At 39.4% G+C, this 27,556-nt stretch overlaps 1 protein-coding gene across 4 annotated transcripts in view; it reads left to right on the forward strand.

The window, feature by feature from the left end:
• LOC140742078 (tudor domain-containing protein 7-like) overlaps positions 1-27,556 on the forward strand; it is a 157,506-nt gene that overhangs the window by 44,258 nt on the left and 85,692 nt on the right. For all 4 annotated transcript variants that reach the window (XM_073072902.1, XM_073072915.1, XM_073072910.1 and 1 more), the window contains exon 5: positions 21,468-21,559. In XM_073072902.1, the coding sequence (XP_072929003.1) occupies positions 21,468-21,559 (92 nt within the window). The remainder of the gene's footprint in view (positions 1-21,467; positions 21,560-27,556) is intronic.

Genomic DNA, 27,556 nt, shown 5'->3' on the forward strand with positions numbered 1-27,556 from the left:
GCAGCGGTCCTGGGCAGACTACGTGAGAGGCTCGGTGCCCTGGCCCCCATACCCACTTCGCAGCATGGGCAGCACCCAACCTGCGTACCCAAAGATCTGCAGAACTGTAAGTTTGTGTTTGTACGACGGGGCGGGCATCGGCCACCGCTGCAACGGCCCTACAAGGGGCCGTTTACGGTGATCAGAAACGACGGGTTCACGTTCGTGCTGGACGTTGGGGGGAGAGAGGAGGTTTTCACGGTGGACCGACTCAAACCGGCCCATGTGGACTTGGCGCAACCGGTCGAGTTGCCGGCACTGCGGCGCAGAGGCCGACCTCCCAAACAGGGTCCAGCCCAGACTGTGGACATTGGGGGGTGTATCGCCGGTTCTGGGGGGGGGGGGGTTATGTGGCGACCCAATTACTAGCACACTCGAACCGGCGGACAATTAGCCAGAGCCAGAGACAAAGGGAGATAGCCTCGAGGGGTTTCAGTTACGTGCCTCTCGAAGTATTGAGTGGGGGAGACAGGCTTTAAAGCAAGACTGTGTTTTTGAAATAAACAGATTCTGTGGCTGCAGTTTATCGATTCCGTGTCGTAATTTCAGCGCTGCGCGTAGCACCCCGCTACACTATCAACAATAACTTCCATCACTTTAATGCTTGAAAGTAAAATAGGGAAGTAATTAGAAGAGTAGGCCATCCTAGCTTAATAAAATGAATAATCTCAACCTTCCATGTACAAACCCCATTTCCAGAAAAGTTGGGATATTTTCCAAAATGCAATAAAAACAAAAATCTGTGATATGTTAATTCACGTGAACCCTAATTTAACTGACAAAAGTACAAAGAAAAGATGTTCAATAGTTTTACTGACCAACTTAATTGTATTTTGTAAATATACACAAATTTAGAATTTGATGGCTGCAACACACTCAACAAAAGTTGGGACAGAGTTAAACTAAGATTGAAAAGTGCACAGAATATTCAAGTAACACCGGTTTCAACATCTACAGTACATAATATTGTGGAAACATTCAGAGAATTCTGAGACATCTCAGTGCGTAAAGGGTAAGGTCGGAAACCACTGTTGAATGCACGTGATCTTTGAGCCCTCAGGCGGCACTGCTTAAGAAACCGTCATGCCACTGTGACAATTATAGCCACCTGGGCTCGGGAGTACTTTGGAAAACCATTGTCACTTAACACAGTCCGTCGCTGCATCCAGAAATGCAACTTGAAACTGTATTATGCAAGGAGGAAGCCATACATGAACTCTATGCAGAAACGCCGGTGAGTTCTCTGGGCCCGAGCTCATCTCAGTTGGACCGAAAGACTGTGGAACCGTGTGCTGTGGTCAGATGAGTCCACATTTCAGCTAGTTTTCAGAACAAACGGGCGTCGAGTTCTCCGTGCCAAAGATGAAAACGACCATCCTGATTGTTATCAGCGAAAGGTGCAAAAGGCGGCATCTGTGATGGTATGGGGGTGCATCAGTGCCCACGGCATGGTTGAGTTGCATGTATGTGAAGGTACCATTGACTCTGAGGCGTATATTAGGATCTTAGAGAGACATATGTAGACATCAAGGCGACGTCTCTTCCCGGGATGTCCATGCTTATTTCAGCAGGACAATGCCAGACCACATTCTGCACGGACTACAACAGCGTGGCTTTGTAGACACAGAGTGTGTGTGCTTGACTGGCCTGCTGCCAGTCCAGATCTATCTCCTATTGAAAATGTATGGCACATCATGAAGAGGAGAATCAGACAACGGAGACCACGGACTGTTGAGCAGCTGAAGTCTTATATCAAGCAAGAATGGACAAAATTTCCAATTGCAAATCTACTACAATTAGTATCCTCAGTTCCAAAACGATTAAAAAGTGTTATTAAAAGGAAAGGTGATGTAACACAATGGTAAACATGCCTCTGTCCCAACTTTTGTTGAGTGCGTTGCAGCCATCAAATTCTAAATTTGTGTTTATTTACAAAATACAATTAAGTTGGTCAGTAAAACTATTGAAAATCTTTTCTTTGTACTTTTGTCAGTTAAATAAAGGTTCACGTGAATTAACATATCACAGATTTTTGTTTTTATTGCATTTTGGAAAATATCCCAACTTTTCTGGAAATGGTGTTTGTAAATGAGAGTAATTTGATAGACATTATCCTCCTAGATTTAAAAAAAAACTTTGATAATTACTGCACAAGCATGCATTGCCCACTCTGTGGAAATCTTCTTAAACATTTTTCATGGCCAATATAAAGATGGATTCTGTTATTTACTGTTGGTACAAACACAATTTGAGGATAAATACCTAAAGTTAATTTCAGTTGGCTCGGTAACAAAATACCAGTGGTTTTCTGGTGATTGAAATTTAGATAATAAGTATTGATATGCAAATTTTGTATGGTAAAGCAATTTTTGATGAATTCATTTGCTTAGTTAGCTTGCTTCATTGACATGACTTTTATGAGAGCATTATTGATTTCAATAGAAGTGGCAGGTTTAATATGGTTGGAGAGGTTGGTGCTTGACAATAAGCAGATTGACGTTGTATTTAATCGGTTTGATCTAACTAAATCCATTACAATAGGCTGCTAAATCCTTCTTTTGGAAATGTTCAGCTGCAACTGCATAAATGGCCCAACTGAAAGAACAAAACACGCAAGGTTTGCAAAAAAACACTTTTTGTCCAGTGTGCATAGATTGTAGCACCATCCGTTGAATTAAAAAATAACCAGAGGCTTACTATGATTACAACCAGCATAAATTGAACAAATCATTCACTGGCACCTCATTGGGTTTCATAATGTACCAGTTTTTCATTATTGCTTACTGTGCAGCACAACCTCCTTCATGCCTCGTCCCAATATGGATGTATTGGTGGATTGTTTGAGTCAGTTGCGTATGCAGAAGACGGCTTGTTTACTTTTTAGTTGCAAATAGAGTGTTGTATCCTCTGAAAATAAAAGTACTTAAGATTCATGATGTTACTGGGAGTTAAGCCCTTGAGCTTTAAAGACTGACTAGGGCTACGTCCACACTAGACCAGATAAATCCATAACCGAAACTTTTTCTCTTCGTTTTGACCCTCTGTTCACACTGAGATGACGTTTTCTTCCCCCGAAAACGGAGCTTTTCTTTTTTTTAAAATTTTTTTGTTAGTTTTTCAAAACATTTTACAAAATTAAAAACCCCAAATCCCAGTGGGGAGCATCAATACAGTGCAAGATTACACATACAATAACAATATGCTACAAACGAAGAGAATTTAACAAAAAAGCACCTAAATTAAAGACAAGTGAGTTTAGTGTCCTCCCCAATCCCCACAACACAAGAAAAAAACAACAACAGCTCCAGACCAACCACCACACAATATAGAGAGTATAAGTCAGGACAGTCAAACTCCCAGACTGTGAATACACTTAGTAACAGAGGATAATAATGCCTACTACCAGAAAAAAAAGAAAAAGGGAGCTGAAAGCAAGGGACCGAAAAGAAGAAAAAAAGAGGAAAAAAAACCCCTAGTCAAGAGGAAGGTTATGAAAGTGCTCGATAAAAGGTCCCCAGACCTTATGGAACTTTAGATCCAAATTAAGAACTGAATAATGAATTTTTTCGAGGTCCAAGCAGGCCATAATGTTGTTAAGCCATTGTGCATGAGTGGGCGGGGCAACATCTCTCTATCTGAGGAGGATCAAGCGTCTCGCCAGGAGAGAGGCAAAGGATAGTATTCGGCATTTGGTCGGACCCAGACATAAATCTGTCTCGCCCCAAAAACCGAACAGAGCAATTAAGGGGTTAGGTTCTAGGTGCTGATTCAGAATACCCGATAATGTAGTGAAGACATCTTTCCAGAATTTCTCCAAGCTAGGACAGAACCAGTACATGTGGATGAGAGAGGCCAGGCCCCTCTTGCATTTATCACAGAGCGGACTAATGCCAGGGTAGAATCGAGATAGTTTAGATTTAGACATATGGGCTCTATGAACAATCTTAAACTGTAAGAGGCAATGGCGAGCACAAAGGGAGGTTGAGTTGACCGATTTGAGAACTGAATCCCAGCTCTCCTCGGATAAGGAGATATTTAAATCCTGCTCCCAGGCCATTTTAATTTTATCCACAGGGGCCCGTCGTAAGGCTGCTAGTTTATCTTGGATAATTGAAATTAAACCTTTACCTAGTGGATTAATAGAAAGAAATAGGTCCATAGCATTTTTCGCAGGCATTTCAGGAAAGTTAGGAATTAAAGGAGCAGTAAAGTGTCGGATTTGGAGATATCTGAAAAAGTGAGCGTTAGGCAGGTTGAACTTAACGGAGAGCTGCTGAAAAGAAGCGAAGCGATTATTAATGAAGAGATCTTCAAAATGTCTAATGCCCTTCCTGTACCAAACATGGAATGCTGAATCGTACGTAGTAGGTAAAAAAAGGTGATTATGTGCGACAGGGCTAGAAACGGAAGACCCCTGGAAACCATAGCATTTCCTGAACTGAGCCCATATACGCAAAGTGTGTCTGACCAGAGGATTAGCTATTGATCTGGGCAGGCTGCTAGGGAGTGCAGAGCCAAGAAGTGCAGATATAGATAATTCTTTCGTGGAGCTCAACTCCATTGCCACCCAGTTAGGGCACTCGGGTTGACCGTGGAAGAAAGACCAGAAGGCAGCACAACGTATATTAGCTGCCCAGTAATATAAGCGAAAGTTAGGTAAAGCCATGCCACCCTCTTTTTTAGATTTTTGGAGGTGGATTTTATTAATTCTAGAGCGCTTATTCTGCCACAGATATGACAAAATAATAGTCTAAGGAATCAAAAAAAGATTTAGGAATAAAAATTGGGATAGATTGAAATAAGTATAAAAATTTGGGGAGAACATGCATTTTAACAACATTAATACGACCTACCAAGGACATAGATAGAGGTGACCATTGTACCAGACTCTGTTTTATAGCATATGAAAGATTGACAAAGTTTTCACGAAAGAGATCTTTAAACTTCCTTGTGACTGTAATTCCAAGATAAGTAAATTGATTATGGACTACTTTAAGAGGGAGATCACGAAATATTAGTTCTTGTGCTTCTTTATTAATTGGGAAAAGTTCACTCTTATGTAAGTTGAGTTTATAGCCAGAGATCTGGCTAAACTGGTCAAGAAGTGAAAACATTAGAGGTAAGGATGTAGACGGATTTGAGAGAAAGAGTAATAAGTCATCAGCATAGAGAGAAACTTTATGCTCAACACCCCCTCTCCAAATCCCAGTCAATTCAGGACAATTTCGAAATGCTATCGCCAGAGGTTCTGTAGCCAAATCAAAGAGAAAGGGACTTAAGGGGCATCCCTGACGGGTGCCACGTTTGAGATTAAATACTTGGGATTTCTGAAAATTAGAACAGAAGCAGTAGGACACAGGTACAGCAATTGGATCCAAGAGATGAAACTTTGGCCGAGGTCAAATTTTTCTAAGACTGCAAAAAGGTAGTTCCACTCTATACGGTCAAATGCTTTCTCCGCATCAAGGGAGATAACACATTCAGGAGTCCCAGTTGGAACTGAGTATAAAATATTAAATAGACGCCGAATGTTAAAAAAAGGGAGACGGTTTTTAATAAAGCCTGTTTGGTCATCAGAGATAATGGAGGGAATAACGGTTTCTAATCTATGAGCCAACACTTTAGCTAAGATCTTTACATCAACATTGAGCAGAGAGATTGGCCTGTACGAGGAACACTCTGTTGGGTCTTTGCCCTTTTTTAAAAGAAGAATAATAGATGCCTCATTGAAAGAGGGTGGCAATTTGCCGTAGTTAAACGAGTCAGATAATACTGAAAGTAACTGAGGAGAAAGAAGTGAGGAGAATGATTTATAAAATTCCGCAGGAAACCCATCAGGTCCAGGAGATTTCCCTGAGGACAGTGCAGAAATTGCAAAAGATATTTCTTCTGGTGATATAGGCGCATTGAGTTTGGCTTTGAAATCAGATGAAAGTGAGGGGATATTCAGATTCTGTAAAAATTGATCCACAGAGATATTGTCATTCAGGGATTCAGAGGAATAAAGCCGAGAATAAAAATTTTTAAATGCGTCATTAATTTCTAAATGATCCGATGTAAAGTCTCCGTTCTCCTTCCGGATCTTTGTAATATGTTGTTTGGCTTTGGAACGCCTCAGCTGATTGGCTAGGAATTTACCAGACATCCCCATGAATGTAAAAGCGGCTCTTGCTTTCGAGAAGTTGGCGTTCGACAGGTTGAGTGGACAGAAGGTTAAATTTAGTTTGGAGCTCAACGCGCTTCTTGTATAATTCAGGGTTCTTAGTTTGGGCATATATTTGATCCAAATCTTTAATCTGGTTAATGAGGTCTGCTCGATCTGCACGGGATCTTCTATTGAGATTTGCTGTGTAAGAGATTATTTGACCCCTGAGATATGCTTTCATGGCATCCCAGACAATCTGGGATGGCACTTCAGGTGATGTATTAGTGTTAAGATAAAAGGTTATCTGGTCCTTAATAAATTTTACGAAATCATCATCCGATAGTAAAGTTGAATCGAACCGCCAGTGTTTGTTCCTCTGAGGGAGACCAGGAAAGTTCAGAGAGAGGGTAATTGGGGCATGGTTAGAGATCAGTATACTCTGATAGTCACAAGAGTGGGCAAATGGGATAAGTTGGTTATCGAGTAAGAAATAGTCAATTCTAGTGAAGGTATGGTGAACATGTGAGAAAAAAGAATAATCTCTCTCCGTAGGATGGAGGAAACGCCATATATCAGAGATACCAAAATTAGAGAGAAACGATTGAATAGCTAAGGCAGATTTAGTAGGTGATCTGGTAACAGAGGACGATCGGTCCAGTTTAGGATCCAACCAACAGTTGAAGTCACCACCCAATATAAGAGAGTATGAGTTTAAGTCTGGTAGTGAGGGAAAAAACCGTTCAAAAAAGTTAACATCATCAAAGTTGGGGGCATACAGGTTTGCTAGTGCAACTTTAGTGTTATATAGTTTACCAGAAACAATAATAAAACGGCCATTTGTATCAGATATTTTATTATGGAGTTCAAAAGGAATATTTGAGTTAATAAGAATGGAAACTCCCCTAGCTTTAGCGGCAAAGGATGAATGAAAATGCTGACCCGCCCACTTTGACAGAAGCCGGGAGTTATCAAAACAACGAATATGAGTTTCTTGGAGGAAAGCAATGTCAGCTTTGAGTTGTTTAATATGTGCAAATACCTTCCTCCTTTTAACAGGGTGGTTCAGTCCCTTTACATTCCAGCTCACGAATTTAAGTGCACTAGCCATTATCAATTACTAATGCATAAAAGGCAGCAGGCATATAAAAAATCAAGCAGTACAATAGCAGTCTGGGAGCAGAGATGTAAACATAGATTCGTAAGGTCAAAATATAAACATGTCCTAAGCAATAAAGAGATGTTGGAACTGGAAAAAATCACCCCACCCGCACAACCCAAAACTAGACGGCTACCAAAAAAAGCAGCTAGCTCTACCAAAAAAATTAACTCAAATACAACTTCCAGATCTGTGTCATTAACAACAGTTCCGTATAAATACTATAGCAAATAATAACTAGTTTATGCACTAGAAAACATAACTACAGATTAGAACACCTTCTGCAGAAATATACAACTTAATACAGAGAAAATCGGAAGAAAACCAAAACTAACCTACCCGCGAAAAATTATAGAAGAATAAAGTAAGAGAAAGGGGAAAAAAAAGGTAAGAAGGAAAAAGAAAAAAGAAGGGGAAGGGGAAAATTATAAATTCAAGACAAGTATTTATCAACCATTTACAGAGAAGGGAGAGAAAAATTCAGAGATTAGAAAAAAGGGGTGAAGAAAAGAAAAAGATAAAATAGATAAATATTTAAAGCGAAGGAAAAATAAATCAGCAGTTGAACTGTGAACCGACAAACAGGGAGGCCTTCTCTAAAGACTTCGAACCTCCAAAACAAGTTAGAATTAGTTGTAGAACTCTGTAGGTAAAGTTATACAAGAATAAAGATAGGTTACACACACACCAAATCCCGGGAGAGATTGTCAACAGCCCTTAAAGTTTCAATAAATAATGTCTGAGTGATTCAAGTGAATTCCGAGTCCAGAGAAAGTAATTTTACTATGAGGAGTACTTATCCACCATTTTAGGAGGTCCGATCAGATTCCGAAGATGACTGGATAGCCGGAAGACTTGCCACAAATGCTTCAGCTTCCTTTGCTGATTTGAACCACTTGAATTCCCCGGTATTAAGCTTGATTCGTAGATCAGCAGGGTTATGAAGGGAAGGTTTGAAACCACGATCAAAAAGCACTTTCATTGCGCCTTTAAACTCAGCGCGCATCTTTAAGGTCTGGGGTGCAAAATCTTTCACAAAGCGAATGGTTGTATCCTGGAAAGAAAAAGAGCCTCTGCGACGTGCCTCCACAATCAGACAGTGTTTTACCTGGTATTGATGGAAACACAAGATTACTGGTCGCGGGCGGGAGCCCAGAATTCTGGGGGGAACGTAAACTCTGTGTGCCCGTTCGAGCTCGGGCGGGTTCGGAAGCAAATCTTTCCCAAATAACTCACAGAGAAACTCGGCGAAAAACTTCGCGGTTGGTCCCTTTTCAGTCGCCGCTGGTAATCCCAGAATTCTGATGTTGCAGCGTCTGCTACGATTTTTGAGATCCACCATTTTGGAAAGAAGTTTATTAGATTTTTCCTCTAAGCTGGAGCAGAGAGTCTCCAAGTATCGAACACAACTTTCTAAATCTTCAGAAGTCGAATCGATGCGAGATAAGTGTTCAGCATGTTTGTCCACTTTATCGTTGATCCAATCCAGTTTGTCTTCTAACTGTTTGAAAGCGGTTTTAAATTCCTTTAAGATTTCGTCTCGGAGCTTTCCCAGCGCAACCAGCGTCTTGTCCGACGTGGTCATAGTTTCTTTTCTCCCGGATTTAGAACTCTTGCTAGACATTGTAAGTTAGATATATTCACAGGCAAGTAAGAGATACCGAAATAACTCCTAACTAAGGTTTAAAAAATGGAGACATTTAGTGCAAAGGTAGCGACAGTAACGGAACAAAAGTTCGGAGCAGCTAAACAATCGCCATCTTACCGGAAGTCCCCAAAGCGGAGCTTTTCTAAAGCGCCCTCCAGAGTGTGTAAATTTGAAAATGCCGATTGGGCAGAGAAGTATGGACGGGGTAACCAGAGATTTTTAAAAACACTATCATGATGTGCCAGAACAGATGGTGGCGGCAGCGTGGCATTTCATTGTTTTCTTGAACACAACCTAACAGTTTCAGAACAGACGGCAACGAGACTGAAGCCAGAATAGTTAGAAAGTACTCACCAAAAACTTTGACCCATAACTTACTGAATAAATAAGTATATTCACTTTGCCCTCTTTTTCTGTCCTTGCTTGTATGAAGGTGGTTTACCTATTTATGCAAGTACTTTTCTGACAATAGATGTGTAACAGCCTAATGTAACATTGTATGGAAATACAAGATAACACTGATGCAGACATGTTTTACATATTTAACAAGGAGCTTTATTAATGCAACAGAGTTAGTCAGTTTTTCCATGTTCGTCGTCAGCCAGGTCATACTGTGTTGAACTCCCTGTCGGTTGCCTCCATGTGCTCCAGTATTTGTTTTTTTAGTTTTAAGTCCTCCTGCGCGAGAGCTAACTGCTGTCCATCGTTTGGCAATTTCCTTTTAAGTTTTTCTAGTCTGCAACTGCACAAATGAGCACTTTCACAGCGAGACTCAACACCAAACATGTCGCTTGTTTTCTGTAGATGTGCCCTGCGCATGCCCAGTAGGAGGAGATTTTCCCAAATACCCGTTTTAATGTGGACAGAGGTATTTTCAAAAATGCTTGGTGTGGACACCTATTGTTTTTACGCGAAACCGGTGTTTTCAAAATTATCCGGTCTAGTGTGGACGTAGCCTAGATCGGTTTGGACTCACTGGAATGTAAGTGGCTGAGGGTTGACCTTGAAGATTTATAAAAATCACAAGGGAAATGGTGAATGATCATAATTTTTTTCCCAAAACAAATTGCCGTAGGTTTAAGGGGAAATATTTAAGAGGGCAACTTTTTCCTCACAGGAGGTGTAGAATGAGCTGCAGAAGAAGTAGTAAAATCAGGTACAATTACAATGTTTAAAGGGTATTTAGGCAGGTACATGGATAGGAAACATTTAGAGAGGTATGGTCCAAGTGTAGGGAAATGGGACTGACATTGGTAGACAATTTGGTCAGCTTGGGTGAGTTGGACTGAAGGTTCTGTTTCTGTCCCGTGGCACTCTGTCTTTACGTTTCAGAACGCTGTGGTGTTCGATCAGTGGTTGGTAGCTGGGTAACAGTAGCAGGGCTTTTCTTTCTCATCCGTAATTTTAGAAGAAGCTGTGTAAACATGGAATTACCAAAATAAATAAAGGGAACACATATTATTGAGACTCAGAAACCATTTGTGATGATTTAATTTTGATGACATTCCGCAGTCAGCCTGCCACCGATTCTCCTTGCTCTGGCTTGCCTCGGTTTGTATTGTGATGCTGTGCTGAATGGAGCCCCGTGCCCTTGAGCTGAGTTCTTCTCTTCTCTGCTGCTCTTGCAATTGCCCACTGAGCTTACTGATTTCCTTCGGTTTGGTTTGTGCCTACTGAGGTTGCCATGTAGCCAATTTATCATAAAAGGCAAAATTCCATGGAATAGAAGCTCTGAAGGAGGGGCATTTAATTATTTACTTTGGGGAACTCCAGGTAAATTGTTTTAAAGTAACTTCAGTTTTTGTTTTTTTAAGTGACACAATGTGTTAAGAAGGGATTTGCATGTTCAGTAAAACTTTGATCTACTATTTAGGTATCTTAACTGTTTGGCATCTGACCTGGTCTTTCACTCACTGACACCAAGATCCCAGTCCCACGCATACTTCTTAAAAGAAAGTTACATAAACATATGTCAAGGTACAGAAACATAGAAAACCTACAGCACAATACAAGCCCTTCAGCCCACAAAGCTGTGCCAAACATGTCCTTACCTTAGAAATTATCTAGGGTTACCCATAGCCCTCTATTTTTCTGAGCTCCATGTATCTGTCCAAGAGTTTCTTTAAAAAAAACCCCTTTCGTACCTGCCTCCACCATCGTTGCCGGCAGCCCATTCCACGCACTCACCACTCTCTGCGTTTTTAAAAAAATACACTTACCCCTGACATCTCTATACCTGCTTCTAAGCACCTTAAAACTGTGCCCTCTGGTGTTAGCCATTTCAGCCCTGGGAAAAAGCCTTTGACTATCCACACAATGAAGTTGTCCTATCTGGTTCAAGAGCCATTCGGCCTTCGACATTGTCCTTCCAAAATGAATCACTTCGGTTTTCTCGGTTGAGCTCTATCTGGCACTTCTCAGCCCAGCTCCATACCCTGTCAATGTCCCCACTGCAACCTAAAACAACTCTCCACAGTATCTGCAACTCCACCAACATTCATGTCATCTACACACTTACTAATCCACGTTTCCACATCATCTGTGTCATGTATAAAAATCAGAGTAGGGGTACCAGAACAGATCCCTGCAGAACGCCGCCAGTCAGGGATCTCCTGGCAGGTTCTTCCATCTCCTGCTACTCTCTGCCTTCTATGGGCAAGCCAGTTCTGTATCAACACAGCCAAGTTTCCTTGGATCCCATGCCTCCAACTTTCTAAAGTTCAAACTAAATTTATTATCAAAGTACGTCTTTGTCACCAAGTGCTACCCTGAGATTCATTTTCTTGCAGGAATTCACAGGTTATACTGTGTGTAGTATAGGATCAAAGGAAAAACTGCACACAAAGATTGACAAGCAACTGGTGTGCAAGAAGACAATTGTGCAAGTGCAAAATAAACAATACAATAATAAATTAGTGAGTCCATAGGTTATGTTCAACTATCAGTTCAGTGTTATGATGAGTGAAGACGTCCATGCTGTTTCAGGAGCCTGATGGTTGAAGGGTAATAACTATTTTGAACCACCTGGTAGTATAGGACCCACAGTTTCTATACCTCCTTCCGGAAGTTAGCCTTCCTACCATAGGAAAACAAAACAACATATTCAATTCCATGTACTCCACATCCACTGCTCTATCTTCATCAATGTGCGTTGTCATATTCTTGAATAATTCAGTCAGGCTCGTGAGACATGAGCTACACCTCACAAAGCCATGCTGGCCATCTTCAATCAGACTTTGCTTCTACGACTAGACTACTCGTAAATCCCGTCTCCAAGAATACTTTCCAATAATTTATCCAACACTGAAATATGTTTACTGGTCTATAATTCCCAGGGTTATCCCTACTCCCTTACTTGAACAAAGGAATAACATTTGCCACCCTCAAATCTTCTGGTACTACTCCAGCAGCCAGTGAGAATGCAATAATCATCAACAAAGGAGCAGCAGTCTCTTTCCTTGCTTCCCGTAATAACCTAGGGTATATCCTGTCTGGCCCCTGGGACTTGTCTATCCTAATGTGTTTTTTTTTTTAAAAAGGTTGAGCGCATCCTCTTCCTTGATATCAATGTGTTGAAATGTATCGGCCTGTTTTGCGCTTCATTGTCTCTACCACAGTATTCACTGGTGAATACTGAAGCAAAGTAATTAAGGCCTCCTCTTCCTCAGAATCAGGTTTATTATCACCGGCATGCATCTTGAAATCTGTTAACTTAGCAGCAGCAGTTCAATGCAACACATAATATAGAAGAAGAGGGGGGAAATAAATAAGTAAATCAATTACATTATACGTATATTGAATAGATTAAAAATCGTGCAAAAAAACAAAAAAGTGAGGTAGTGTCCAAGGGTTAAATGGCCATTTAGGAATTGGATGGCAGAGGGGAAGAAGCTGTTCCTGAATCACTGAGTGTTTGCCTTTGGGTTTCTGTATCCTCCTACCTAATGGTAACAGTGAGAAAAGGGCATGCTACAGGTGTTGGAGGTCCTTAATAATGGATTCTGCCTTTCTGAGACACGGTCCCTTGAAGATGTTCTAGGTACTTTGTAGGCTAGTGCCCAAGATGGAGTTGACTAAATTTACAACCCTCTGCAGCTTCTTTCAGTCCTGTGCAGTGGACCCCCCCCCCCCCCAAATATAATGATGCAGGCTGTCAGAATACCCCTGGCGCACGTTTCCTCTATTATCTCTAATCTGGCCATCCTCCTATTTCTTCACATTCTTCACACCCCCATCTAGCTTTCCAAAGTATTCTTCAGCTCCTTTCTGGCTACCTTGTAACTCTCTCGAACCCTACCTGATCCTTGCTTCCTTTCATCCTCTTGACTAGATGTTCTACATTTCTTGTCAACCAATGTCCCTTCACCCTACCATCCTTTCCCTGCCTCCCTAAACAACACCCACATTTCTGTTGTGCATTTTCCTGATTATATCTATTACCAATTTATGTTCCTCAGTTCCTGCCTAATAGCATTATAATACTCCCTCCCCAATTAAATACTTCCTGCTGTAATTCTGCTTCTATTCCTCTGCAAGGTGAGGGAGTTGTAGGCACTGTCTGAAATGCTCTTCCACTAAGAGATCTGAAACCAGATCTGGTTCATTGCAGGCAACAAATCCAATATGGCCCCTCTCCCAGTGGGCTTGTCTACATGTTGAGTCCGGAATTATTCTCAGCCACACCTAACAAATTCCACCCTATTAGCACTAAGGAGATGCCAGTCAATATTAGAGAAATTGAAGTCTCCTATGTTACTCTTGCATCTTTCCACAATCTACCATCTGTGCCCCAATCTGTTCTTCAGTGTCTCTGTTGTTATTGGAAGAGGGTGGTCTGTAGAATACTTGAAATAGAGGGAGTGCTCTGTTTCTGACTTGCACCTACAGCATCTCAGTAGCCAATCCCTCCATCAGGTCCTTCCTTTCTGCAGCTGTGCTACTATCCCTGATTAGCAATGCCACAACCATCACCTCTTTGCATCCCACCCTGTTCCTTTTGAAATGTCGAAACCCCAGAACATCCAGCTGCCACTCTGGGCCTTATGACAGCCAAGTTCTCAGTAGTGACCACAACTTTGTAATTCTGTGTACTGACTATGCTCCAAGTTGATTGCCCTTGTCCCTGATATTTCTTGCATTAAAATAGATAAGACCACTAACCATAATTTTGCCCTATTAATCTTCTATCCTTCCTCACAGACTCTAGATGCTGCATCTACCTCTACACCAATTCTCCCATCCTCTGACCAATCACTCTAGTTCCTGTCTCCCTGCCATACTTGTTTAAACCCTCCCTAATAGCTCTTGCAAATCTACCCACAAGGCGATTGGACCCCCTCAATAGCATCTCATAGTTCAGAAAGTTTACTAGTCAGGCACTGACTGATAGCCTGAATGTGCAGAATTCTTAGAGTTTTTACCTTGGTACTACAAAGTTGGTTGTCTGCATCAGTAACAGTGTGCATACAACACTAGTTTTAGGGCTATCCTTAGCTTTCAAGAACTGGTATCTCGATATAATATTGATAAACACTCTCTTTTCTTCTACTTTAGAGTAAGATCAGCTTGTAAAGCCTACGGGGTTCCCTGGGGGCCAGATTTAAAAGATTATCCCATTTTAAGTTGGATACAGAGTGCTCCAAGACAGATAGTCATATATCTATGATAAATTAAACTCCCAGAAATATATGCCCACATCAGGAATGAAAGCCTGGGTTAGGGACATATCTGAATTAGGACAAGACTTCGACTGGGATGTGATTTGGGATAATGCTGCCGGTGCTTTGAAAAACCCAAATCATCGGTTTATACGCTTGAAATTTTGTCATAGAGCATATCTAACACCGAGAATTAGACATCAAATGGACTAGTTCCTGACCCATATTGCTCATTTTGCCCGCACAGAACCATTGGCTCTTTTATACATGTTGTATGGGAATATCCAGGGGTTTTTGGTTTGTGGGGGAAGGTTATCAGTACTCTTACAGAACTAACGGGGGGTACAGTTTCCAATGGACCCCGCTGTACGTCTTCTAAATGATGGCTTTCACCTTTCCTTTATGGAAAAAACACGCAAAATCTGGCTGGCAGGCCTGACTGCAGCTAAGAAGATTGTAGTCCAGTGTTGGAAACCTCCTCATGATATTTAGAGTACTCACTGGCTTCAGAGTTTTTTGGACATTTTTTACCTGACATTTACTCATCAGCAAGAGTAAATGATGCATGACCAAACACAATCTTAATGTGGACAAATTTGGTATCTAACTTAAAAGATCTTCTGTTAAAATAGGAATGCATTGTCTGTGTATGCACTACTATTCAGTTGGTTGGTGGAGGGGAGAGGGGTGGGGGGAGAGAGGAGGGAGGGATTGGGAAGAGGGTTGGGGGGTGGCGCAGTTAAACAGTCAAAATGTAATCGGCATCTGGTTGTATTGAATGTAATTTGATGGTGTTGCAATAAAAATTAGGGATTTTAAAAAACAAACTAGTTTTAGTGGACAAGATGTTGAATGGGCTGAAAAGTGCAATTTCAATATTTTTATCTGTAACAAAATTAAGTGTGTTTAAACAGTGAGAAGTGGGTGGACCAAAAAGAAATAGAATGGTGGTTGAAATAGATGGACACGTGGAAAGCTGTTTAATACTATGTAATGTGTTGTGATATATTTTGGTTGGAAGGACTGGAATATGTTTGAGATAGAAGTGCACAAAGCAGCCATTTGGCCCATCAAGTCTCCTGTCACTCAGTAAGAGTTTGGCCTCGCTTGCCTTTCTTGCCAGCTGTCCATAACCCTATCGATGAAAAATCTACCTTTCCTGGCCTTGAACATGTCCATTGGTTAAGCCTCCATAGATGGATAAGATATACATTCCTCTAAAAAACTATTTTCTTTCTCAAGAACTTTGCAACCCCATTCTGAAATTATACCACATTATTCTCAATGCTCCATGGTCTAAAAATTGACTTCCTGAAACCACCTTTAGAATCTTATGATTCAATGATAGCATCTCTGATTCAATTAAACTCCAATGAGTACAATCCCAAGCTTCTCAAACACAGCACTTTGAGGCTAGTGAAACTTTTCTGTGCAGCTTCTGATGCATATTTCCTCTTGAATTTTAATTTGGTCTGGGTTGACCATGGAGAGCAAGCTGTTTGTTGTCCATGTAGCAAGCTTCCCCTCTCCACTCATCTGAACCCGAACGAACTGATACAGTTTGGCACCAGCGGCATTGTATATCTCACTGTTGGACTCCCTTAGGATCTCCAGCACCAGATTTTTCCCTCCAGGTTTACTCCTAAAGCCTTCCCCTTGAGTGGGTATAGCTGCAGGACAGCTCTTGACTCGGATGATCTGAACCATGAACGGTATTGTAGACGCAGTTTCATTAACACTCTGTTTGGCTGTCACATGATTTCTCTACTTTTACACTTTCTCCTTTGGAATGAGTACCAACATTCCATTTGACTTCCTAATTTCTTGTGCCTGTACACTAACATTGTTTCATCTGCATGGAAATATTAAACACTCTCTGCTTGTAAAGCAAAAGATTTCAGATACTGTCAATTTAAAAACGAGCAGTAGTCAACTTTTGTTCATTCTCCAGATCTCTCTTCGGCTCTGACATTTTATTTTCTTCCAAAAAGCCCGTACCCCATCCCCAGTTCAAGTACTTGCAATGCTTACTCTATCCCTTCCTTATCCCTGCTGATTCGGCCTTCTGTGATCCTGAAATTTCAATCCTCGGCAGTCACCTCGGCTTCATTCCTCTAGATGCCCATCTCATTCATTTCTTGCCCAAGAAAATGTCGTGCTCCTTTGCCTTTGCCTCAATGCTTGAAAGAAAAATTACCATGAAGTAAAAGAAGATACAACTTGCAAAATACAAGTGCCAAGTAATTTGGATGTTTTGAAAATGGGTTCTGACAAAGAATCCTCACCTGAAACAAAAACAAGAGAAAATCTGGAAATCCAAGTAACATGCACGTAATGCTGGAGGAACTCAGCAGGCCAGGCAGCATCTATGGAAAGGAGTAAACAGTTGATGTTTTGGGCTGAGACCCTGCATCAGAACTCTCGGCCCAAAACGTTAACTGTTTATTCTTGTCCACAGATGCTGCTTGGCCTGTTGAGTTCTTCCAGCATTTTGGGTGTGTCATCTGAAACGTAACTTTGTTTTGCTTCCTACAGGTGTGCCTGACCTAGGCTTTTCCAGCAATTAGTTTTCCTTTCGTATTGCCAACCAAGTTTGAACAACTTGTCTGATTGTGTTCATATCATCTGCATTTCAGTCTAGAAACTTGCTAGTCGTCTCTCTTAAGTCCAAGATTATATTATCATTTGGGGGTGGAGGGGGCGCAAAGTCTTCAGCAGGGTTTATAAATTTAACTTTATAATGCGTTGCAAGGAACAGTGGTGAAATTTTTTTCCAGACAAATCTACTTAAGTTTCTGTTGGGAAATAAGGAATCTTATACCAAGTGCTTGGTTTCTGCCTTTGTGGTTACTGCACAAAGTCAGAATTTCTATTATTTGTTCCCTCCTTCATGGCTTTAGTTTCTAATTTAGTGGTACAATTGGCCTTCCTTATCCGCGTGTTCCGCATGCACGGATTCAACCAACTGTGGATCGGGAAAACCCGGAAGTTTTCTCTCCAGCACTCATTGTTTGAGCATGTACCAACTTTTTTTCTTGTCATTATTCCCTAAACAATACAGTATAACAACTATTTACATAGTATTTACCTTGTATTAGGTACTATAAGTAATCTAGAGATGATTTAAAGTACAGACAGTCTTTAAGTCCGATTTGTACATAAGTCAGAACAGGTACATCTGGTATTATTTAGCATCAGTTGGTCAAACGTTTGTCTTAGTATATAGTATATATTTTACCTTTCTATACATCTAAAACACTTAAGAAATGTATGTATTTCAATAATTAAACCACTGTGTTGCTTAGTAATAATTGTAGCTTTCATTGGGGCAGGGCCTTTCACATGCTCCATTACTCTCACTTTATTCTTTAAAATTGTTCCAATCGTTAACCGACTGTAGCCTAAAACTTTTCCAGTGACCGATGGCATTTCACCTCTTTCCGATCGCCTTATTATTTCCACTTTATTTTCAATCATGATTGTTTTCCATCAATGGAACAGAAACTGTGGATTCAGCAGCAGCCGCGGGCAGTGGGTCTGAACTCCTCCAGGTCCTAAAGTCCACCCACACTGAGACAGTTTAAATAAGGTTTGGAGCTCCCCCAGGTCCTACAGTCCACCCGCACTGAGATAGGTTAAATAAGGGACTTGAGCATCTGCGTTTTTTGATATCCGCGGGGGGGGTCCCAGAACCAATCCCCCGCGGATAAGGAGGGCCAACTGTACTTTAATTCATAAAATGTGTATTTTTATTTAGCATTCATTGTCTAGATTGATTTCAACTTATTTTTTCTTTTTCAATCTTTTTATTATTATTATTATTAATATCAACATGATAAGATTAATACATAGATAGTGGGATTACAAACTTACAAATTTAAACTGAACATGAAAGAATACAAAAGCAATAGTTACAATATAGTTAAGTCTTCCCAAATCATAAATGATACAAATATCATATAAACAAAACAAAACTAGGTATATCATATATATGTAAAAAAAAACAGAAAAGAGAAAAAGAGAAAAAAAAATTAACCCTAAGAAAAACTAATCTAACAACCTAATAACTAATAAAGAGAAAAAAAGGGAAGAAAAAAAAGAAAAAAAATATAATGAATAATGGGCTGTTTATAGTATCTATATAAAAAAAAACCAAAATCATCAGTGTGGCCAACTCCGATCCTATCAACATATGTATAATCAAAACCGGAAAAACGAATAGGTTTGGAACAGGGTCTCATTACATCATATGAAAATATTGAATAAATGGTCTCCATGTCTTTTCAAATTTAATAGAAGGGTCAAATACAACACTTCTAATTTTCTCCAAATTTAGACATAACATGGTTTGAGAAAGCCAATGAAATACGGTAGGGGGATTAATTTCTTTCCAGTTCAACAAAATAGATGATCTAGCCATTAATGTAAGAAATGCAATCATTCGACAAGCAGAAGAAGATAAATGGATTGAGTCCATCATTGGTAAACCAAAAATTGCAGTAATAGGATGAGGTTGTATATCAATGTTCAATACCATGGAAATAATATCGAAAATGTCTTTCCAATATTTTTTCAAAAGCGGACATGACCAAAACATATGAGTTAAAGACGCTATCTCAGAATGACATCTGTCACATATAGGATTTATATAGGAATAAAAACAAGCCAATTTATCCTTGGATATATGAGCCCTGTGCACAACTTTAAACTGTATTAATGAATGTTTCGCACATATAGATGATAAATTGATTAATTGAAGAATTTTATCCCAATTCTCAATAGGGATAGTAAGGTTAAGTTCTCTTTCCCAATCATTTTTAATCTTATAGAAGGCCTCTGAATGTATTTTCATAATTATATTATAGAGTTTTGATATTACACCTTTCTGAGAAGGATTTAGTTCTAACAATTTCTCCAAAATACCCGAAGACTCAAGATTTGGAAAGGTAGGAAGTACAGTGTTTAAGACATTCCTAATCTGTAAATATCTAAAAAAAAAATGAAATCTAGGCAAATTATATTTATTAGATAATTGTTCAAAAGACATAAAACAATTATCCAAAAATAAATCAGAAAATCGTAGTAATCCTTTAGTCTTCCAAGCTGAATAAGCTTGGTCTATAATAGAAGGATGAAAAAAGAAATTGGATACAATGGGAATAGTTAAAACAAATTGATTCAACCCAAAAAATTTCCGAAATTGAAACCATATGCATAAAGTATATTTAACTATCGGATTGTCAATTCGTTTCTGCAATTTAGAAAGAGCAAAGGGAAGAGAAGACCCTAAAATAGAACTCAATGAAAATCCTTGTACAGATTTAGTTTCCAGGTTTACCCAATGAGGGCTAAAAGATAAATCCCAATCCTTTAACCAACATATCAAATATCGGATATTAATTACCCAATAATAAAATCTAAAATTAGGCAATGCCAATCCACCTTCCTTCCTTGCCTTCTGTAAATATTTTTTACCTAATGTAGGATTTTTATTCTGCCATATATATGAGGAAATTTTTGAATCAACATAGTGTTGGGCTTGAAATTCTGCCCTGTGTTCGTTTAGGAAGAGAGACAACCAACACCGGAATATTACAAAACTTGGGTTTATTGCAGAATTCGTAACTGGCACAGCGAATCGACGGAGTCGCTGGAGAAGGCGCGTTCCGACTTCCCCTTACAATCTGCTCTTATTTATATCCCTTTTCCCCCCAGCACAACCCCCCGCTACATATTAGGTAATATCGGGCACTTGTGTCCATCTTATTGGCCCGCTGCCATACACTCACGAGTTACCTGTTTCTTTTGTTTACTGAATCGCGTGACACTAGTAGTTTCGGTGTAGCGGAGTCCCCAGTTTCGCTCCCCCCCTCCCTCGCATTCCGGTCCCCTAATATTACGTGAGCCACTCCTGACCTGTAATGGCAGTCTCGAATTAACCCTAACATTAACCCTAACACTAGTCAAAAAAAGACTTCGGAATAAAAATTGGTACCGCTTGAAATGCATATAAAAACTTGGGTAAAGTAATCATCTTAATAGCATTAATCTGACCTATCAGAGATAAAGATAATGATGACCATTTAGTGAACAAACATTTAATCTGATCAATTAAGGGTAAAAAATTAACCTTAAATAACTCCTTATAATTTTTTGTAATTTTAATCCCTAAGTATATAAAAGAGTCATTAACTAACTTAAAAGGTAAATTTCCATAAATTGGAACCTGTCTATTTAAGGGAAACAATTCACTCTTATTAAGATTTAATTTATACCTGGAAAAATTACTAAATTGAGCCAACAATGATATAACTACAGGAATGGATTTCTCAGGATCAGAAATATATAATAACAAATCATCTGCATATAATGATAACTTATGTATATTCATCCCACGAGTAATGCCAAAAAGGTTCGGTGATTCTCTAATAGCAATTGCCAAAGATTTCAACTTATTTTTGATCATTTTATCAGCTTATCTATAATTTGCTCGTATTGATTAGTTTCTTGAATTATTAGTAGTTCCAAACTATTCACAGCATAACAATGTGTCAAGTATTCATGTGGATCAATATGTTAACTGCATTTGGGACAATTAACTCTGTTAGCAATTTTAACTATTAAAATCTGGACATTTGATCTCAAACCTAAAGAGAGCATCATGCATTGTAATCACTGTGCCCAGTACAACAGCCATAACCACCATTCTATTCTTTTTACCTTTCATAAAACAGAACTTGGGGGTTGGGAGCTGGATGGGAAAAGCGTGAAACCTGACTGAAAAAGGTGTACACCTCAAGCATTTATTTTGTTCTTTTACAGGTCTGAAAAAAAAACGGCTATGACATTTCCCCCAAGATTTCAAAAGGAGCAACAAGTGTATTTGGCAAGAAAAAGTTCAAGTGATCAAAATGGTATGTAAATATTTATAACCACAAATATTTAACACTCTTCCATTCCATGTTGTGATTTATAATGTAAACTTTATTGACATTTAAAATTGAATTGTGTGTTAAAATGCAGACATTTTGTAATGATGAGGCAATGTATAAGTCAGTATCTGATAAAATACAGTTCTGAGCAAACTCTATGCAACACTCATTGTTTCAGATATATAGTGGATGTCGTGTCTCTAAATTTACAAAGAGAAATTGCTCAGAGTTATGGCAAATAAATTCTAGCACAGGCAAAATGAAGTCGAGTCAGTACATAGAACTGCACAAGTGAACTGTTTTCTGAAACCCATTACCAAATATTGCAATGATTATTCGTGTCTGTGAAACTTCACCCAAGGGAAAATTGGTGTAGATTATTATTTTGGGTCACATAGAGACAATAATGTTCTCAACAGATGTTAATAGTTTCTGGTTTCTGTCTGTCTGGCGCTGGCATTACTGAGGAGGAAAAATAGATTATGAAAAAGGATTTGAAGTTGTGGGACACAGCAATAAAACATTGGAAACCATGAACATAGCTATATTAGAAATCTATTCAAAGTGTGTATGTGTGTACTGTATCTGTTTTTAAAAACAATGCGACTAATGACAGGTAAATTTTAGTTGCTTTTGTAATATAGGCAGCTTAAATTGTCCTCTGTCACTACAATATATTGAAGTTGACCTGTAATGTGGTAAAGCTATCTTAGTGAATGTTTTCTAGTGTTCAAAGATTAATATAAAAGGCAGGAAGTACTACTATGGGCACATTTGTATTAATTTTGTCTCTTTATTAACTTTTTTCAAGTACTTGTGGTTTGTCAGAAGTTGGCCTCAATTTGATATTTATGTTTGAAAGTTAAAATTTGCTGTATGTTCATGTGATCTGCACATTTGCAATACGCAGGGTTTTTTTTTTAAGAATACATCAGTATTCAAGCAAAATGATTGAATATTTCTGGGTAATAGTTTATAAGTTGTACAAGTATAATTGTATATTGTAGTCTTGAAGCAATTTGAACATTTTTAGGTTAAGGCTGAAGTGAATTTCTATTAGAGCTGAGAATGACAGAAGAATGAGAGAGGAGATAAAGGTCATAGAGGGGAAAGTAAATGATTGAGTGATAACTATTAAGTAGGGTACTTTCATTCTAGTTAGAAAATCACGGGATCATTTGTATGAAGTTCAATTTTATTTATGTCATAAGCACACAAGCGCAAGGTATAAATGCCATGAGAAATGGCTTCTTGCAGTAGCAGCACAGTACAAGAACAAACATAATTTAACATGAACTTAAATTAGCCTAAGTTATACATACAAAATAAACATTATGACACCAGCATGAAAGGGAGAACAACATTGTCAGAGGTAATGATAAAGTTTCTCAAGTTGGTTCAAGAACCTGATGGAAGGGGAAGAAACTTCTGTAGAACCTTGATCAGGCTCCTGTGCTTCATGCCTAATGGCACATTGAGATGAGGACAAGGCCCAGATGATGGTATCCCTGATGATGGATGCTATCATCCTGAGATACATCTATCTAAAAAGCATTGAGAGCCTGCAATAAATTTTTCATACAAAAGATGGCAGTGATAAAAGTTCAATACTTGTTTAATACAACACTGACTGGTCACCATAGGTTTCCTGGGATTGGAATCGATGTGATCTCCTGGACCAGTTTTCGATAGCCTGGATGGGTCGGAGAGGAATTTTCCAGATTTTTTCTCCTCAATTGGCAACTCGTTTTTTTTCTCTGGGTGATCACATGGGTTTGGGCGGGATGAATAATAAAATAAAATGGGCGGCATGGTGCTCTGTTGGTTGGCACTGTTGCCTTGTGGGATTTAGTGAAAACTAGAGTTAAGATTGGATCAGCCATGATCTTGTTGAATGGCGGAGCAGGCTTGAGGGGCCGATTGGCCTACTCCTGCTCCTATCTCTTATGTTCTTATGTTCAATACATTCTGACAATGACGAGAATTTGACCACTTATGAAGACCTGATATGGTTGAATAATTGAAATACATTCCTTATTTTGATAAAATGAGTTTGTAGAAAGGATTGTGGGAAAGAATGGTTAGGTTGATCTTAGAGTAAATTAAAAGGTCAGCACAACATGATGGGTTGAAGGGTCTGATGCTTGTATGGAGAGAACACAGTAATCATCAATCGGAGAAGCTTTTAATCTATCTATAAATACTCTATAACCACTTGAATTGCTGTCAGATACCCCTCGTGACTAATGAAGATGGTCACAACATTAAGATAAATCCACATACTTTTTGTTTTATCCCTGTGTCCAACAAATTTTAAAAATTAGGAGTTTATTGGTTTCTTTTTTACTGAGGGCTAAATCAGCTATTTAACTGATTCTGTTTCCTACTGGCCACTGGGCCAAGCCTTCTTGTAGTCTCCTTGTCCTCCTTTCTTCTAAATGGCAGGGACTTTCAGATGATTTTTCCAATAATTTCCTTTCCTGGCCAGCAAGATTATTTTTCAGTTGGCACCTTTTTTGTCCCCCAGTGTTTTACTACAATTGGTATGCAATTCTCATTAAAGCAGGGTAGGATCCTGCATGGGTAATAGGGAAATAAAGTAATGGAATTTGGCCAATGACCTCAGGCCATAATGATATCATGATATCATGTTTTGAGGTTCTGAATCTCCGGTAATGGGAAGTGCCATGCGGCCCAGTAAAGATCATCTTCAATGTAAAGATGTAACTTTATTCACAACAAGAAGCATAGCATTTTGTGAACTATTGAATTTTGTCATGGATTGATGCAGTTGTAACTGCTGGTTGACTGTGTTTCTCCCACTTGGTGGTTTGTGTAATGTCTTTCTTGATTTGTAGACTTTGAAGGATGTGAAGGCTTTCAGCAGAATGTTGCCTCAATGGCAGTGTATTAGCTACAAGGAGAGACAGGAAATACTTTAGTTTTCCTGAAGTGGCAGAGGCTGAAGGGTGCCCTGAACAGTTTATATAATTGAGAGGTCTTCTCCTAGGATGGAAACATCAGACACTAGGAGGCTTAGATTTAAGATGAGAAGGGGAAAGTTTTACGAGTTGTGCAAGCCAAGTGACTTTAAACAGTAGTGGATGCCTGGATCATGCTGCCAAAGGGAGGAAATTGGTGATACAATTACAATATTTCTGGGGCATTTAGGCACATGCATAGAAAGGAAAGGGTTAGAGGAATCTGGGCCAGGTGCAGCCAGATCTGATTAGTTAGTTGACAGTGCGGGCAAAATAGGCCAAATTGCGTCTTCCTGTATTGCACTGTTAGAGGAGAGGTAACGGGCAATTGAAACCTAATGGTTCCCTTCCTAAACTATCAGATCCAACACTGGTAACTTGTTCATCACCTTCCTCACCGTTCCCATCTTTACTCTTTCCTCCCTACTATCTAGCTTCATCTTGCTTTATTTTTGTCTACCTTCATCTGTCATCTGCTTGCCTGTCACCCAACTCTACTTCTTCCTCTCCCCTGCATAACTTGATCTGCCCATCATCTTTCACCCCTCTTCAGTGTACTAATCACCTACTGGCTCTTCTCTCACCACTTCCCCGCTTTATAATCATTTTCTTTCTTCTCCACTCTTAGTGGTGATGTAGAGTTTCCACCCAAAATGTTGACAATCCCTTCCACCTGTCATCCTACAAATGCTGCTTGATCTGTTAAGGTCTTCCGACAGATTGTTGTTGCTCCAGCATTGGCAATCACTTGTCTGCTTCACTATATGACAAGTCTGCAGGGCACCTTTCCCAATTACTCTACAGCCCTCCAGATGTTTAGTGACTTTAATTTTGCTGGGTTGATAAGTTTGAGTAAAGCCTTTGTCCATGTTTGATGCTGAGGGTTTTATTTTCTTTTTGGTCTGGTGCAAATGAGTGGTATTCTGAACTAATATAGAGTGATGTATGGGATAATCTGACTTGGAATAGAATACTTTCTTTTCTCAGGAACATTAAAATAAATGGGTTTTGCACCAGTGTGAAGGCTTTATGATACCATCATTGTAGCTAATTTAATTCCTTATTCCTTAATGGATTGAATTTAAGTTTCCTAGCCGCCATGCTAGGAATGCAATGTGTGCTGCTGAATTCATTATTTTGTGTGTTTTTTTTTCAATTTGGAGAACAGTGCAGAATGGGCACTTCTGGCCCTTTGAGCTGTGCCGCAGGCAACCCTGACAAACCCAACCTAATCGTGGGGCAATTTACAGTAACCAATTAACCTACTAACCGGAATGTCTTTGGACTGTGGGAGGAAACCAGAACATCTGGAGAAAACCCACGCATTCCACGAGGAGCACCTACAGGCTCCTTACAGGCAGCGTTGGAATTGAACTCTGAACTCCAAAGCCCCGAGATGTGATAGTGTCATGCTAACTGCTGAGCTACAGTGGCACCCGTTTGCGGCTCTAAATTATTGGTAAAAATTCACTGTTAGCAATTTCAACTATTAAATTAACTCTGAAGTGCCTTGGTATTTTTTAAAGCTCTTCTTGTGCAGTTATATAACTTGTGCAGTTCTGGTTGCCTAGCCATAGGAAGGATGTGATGAAGCTGGAAATGGTGCTGAAAAGGCTCACAAGGATGTTACCAGGACTGGAGTGCTTGAGCGTTAAAGAGCAGATAACAGCTTGGCACTTGTTTTGCCAAGAGTGAAGGAGGCTGAGAGATGACCTTTTAGAGGTTACAAAATGAAGGCATAGAAAGGCTAGATGGTCTTTTTCCCAGAGTAGCAGAGTAAAAATCTAGAGGGGTAGGAAGGGAAAAATTTATAAAGGGGACCTGAGGGACATCTTTTTCTATACAAGGTAATGATAAGAGATATGAAATCCTATATTGGGCAGGTATAGACACAGGATTTTAAAGACATTTGGACAAAAATGTGGCTCAGAAAGATTTAGAGGTATCTGAGCCAAATGCTACAAGGCAACTTGCTCAGTATGAGCAAGTTGGGCTAAAGTTTAAGTTTAATTATCATTCAACCATACACATATACAGCTAAATGAAATGGTGTTCCTCTGGGGCTAAGGTACAAATCATAGCACTTAGCACTTAGTTATGATAGCACATAGTCACAAAATTAATAGCACAAGTTCCTGAGTGACAAGGCCTCAAGCTTGATGCATGGGATGTTCCTATTCTCTGTAACTCTTCAGTGATGTATCAAAGCTTGCAAATTAAAGAAAATTAGATAAAACTAGCATAAGAGGATATTGTCCATGGTGACCAAACACTGGATGAAAGGTTTCAGAGTATCTTGTTAAATTTGAGTTGAGAGGCTTCAGTTCAACAAGGAATTTCCATAGATTAGCACTGCATAGTCCTCAGCTTTTGTTTGTAAATAGCTGTAAAATTGTTATCAGCAATGTTTGGGAAGTTTGCCCAAGTTAATTCAGTGTTAAAGAAATGTGTAGCTCATATTTCAACCGCGTAAGTGCTGATGTTTTGGTAAACCGTATTCAGGATGTTGTTGTGAATGCCTCCTTTGTTGATTAAATGTGGTGTTTTTACAATTGATATTTGGAAGTAAATACTCATGTCTTCTTGAACACAGCCTCCTAAAAATAATGAACAATGAAGGTTCTCCTACTGAGGAAGTAATAAAAAAATTTAGTATTATTAAAAGAGTACTCATGTGGAACTCCAAGCCAAAGCTGATAGATCCTAAGGACCTGATGAGCTTCATTCCAGACTTTTGAGAGAGCTGTGGAGTTGATTCTGAGATTCAGAGCTTTTTAATTTTTACATATCAGAAGTAACAATTATTTGGAAGGGAAAGCTACTCATTTACTGTATTAGTCTGGTAGCTGAAGTCTATAATATAAATAATATTGAGATGATTACAAAACTAGTAACATCAATGAGCGGAGTCAACATGGATATATGAAAGGAAACATGTATTCAATTAAAATGTTTGGAGTCTTGATGGATCCAGTAGGAAGAATCAATGTAAGTTGGT

This window comes from Hemitrygon akajei, chromosome 2, assembly GCF_048418815.1.
Source record: "Hemitrygon akajei chromosome 2, sHemAka1.3, whole genome shotgun sequence".
Classification (NCBI taxonomy): Eukaryota; Metazoa; Chordata; class Chondrichthyes; order Myliobatiformes; family Dasyatidae; genus Hemitrygon; species Hemitrygon akajei.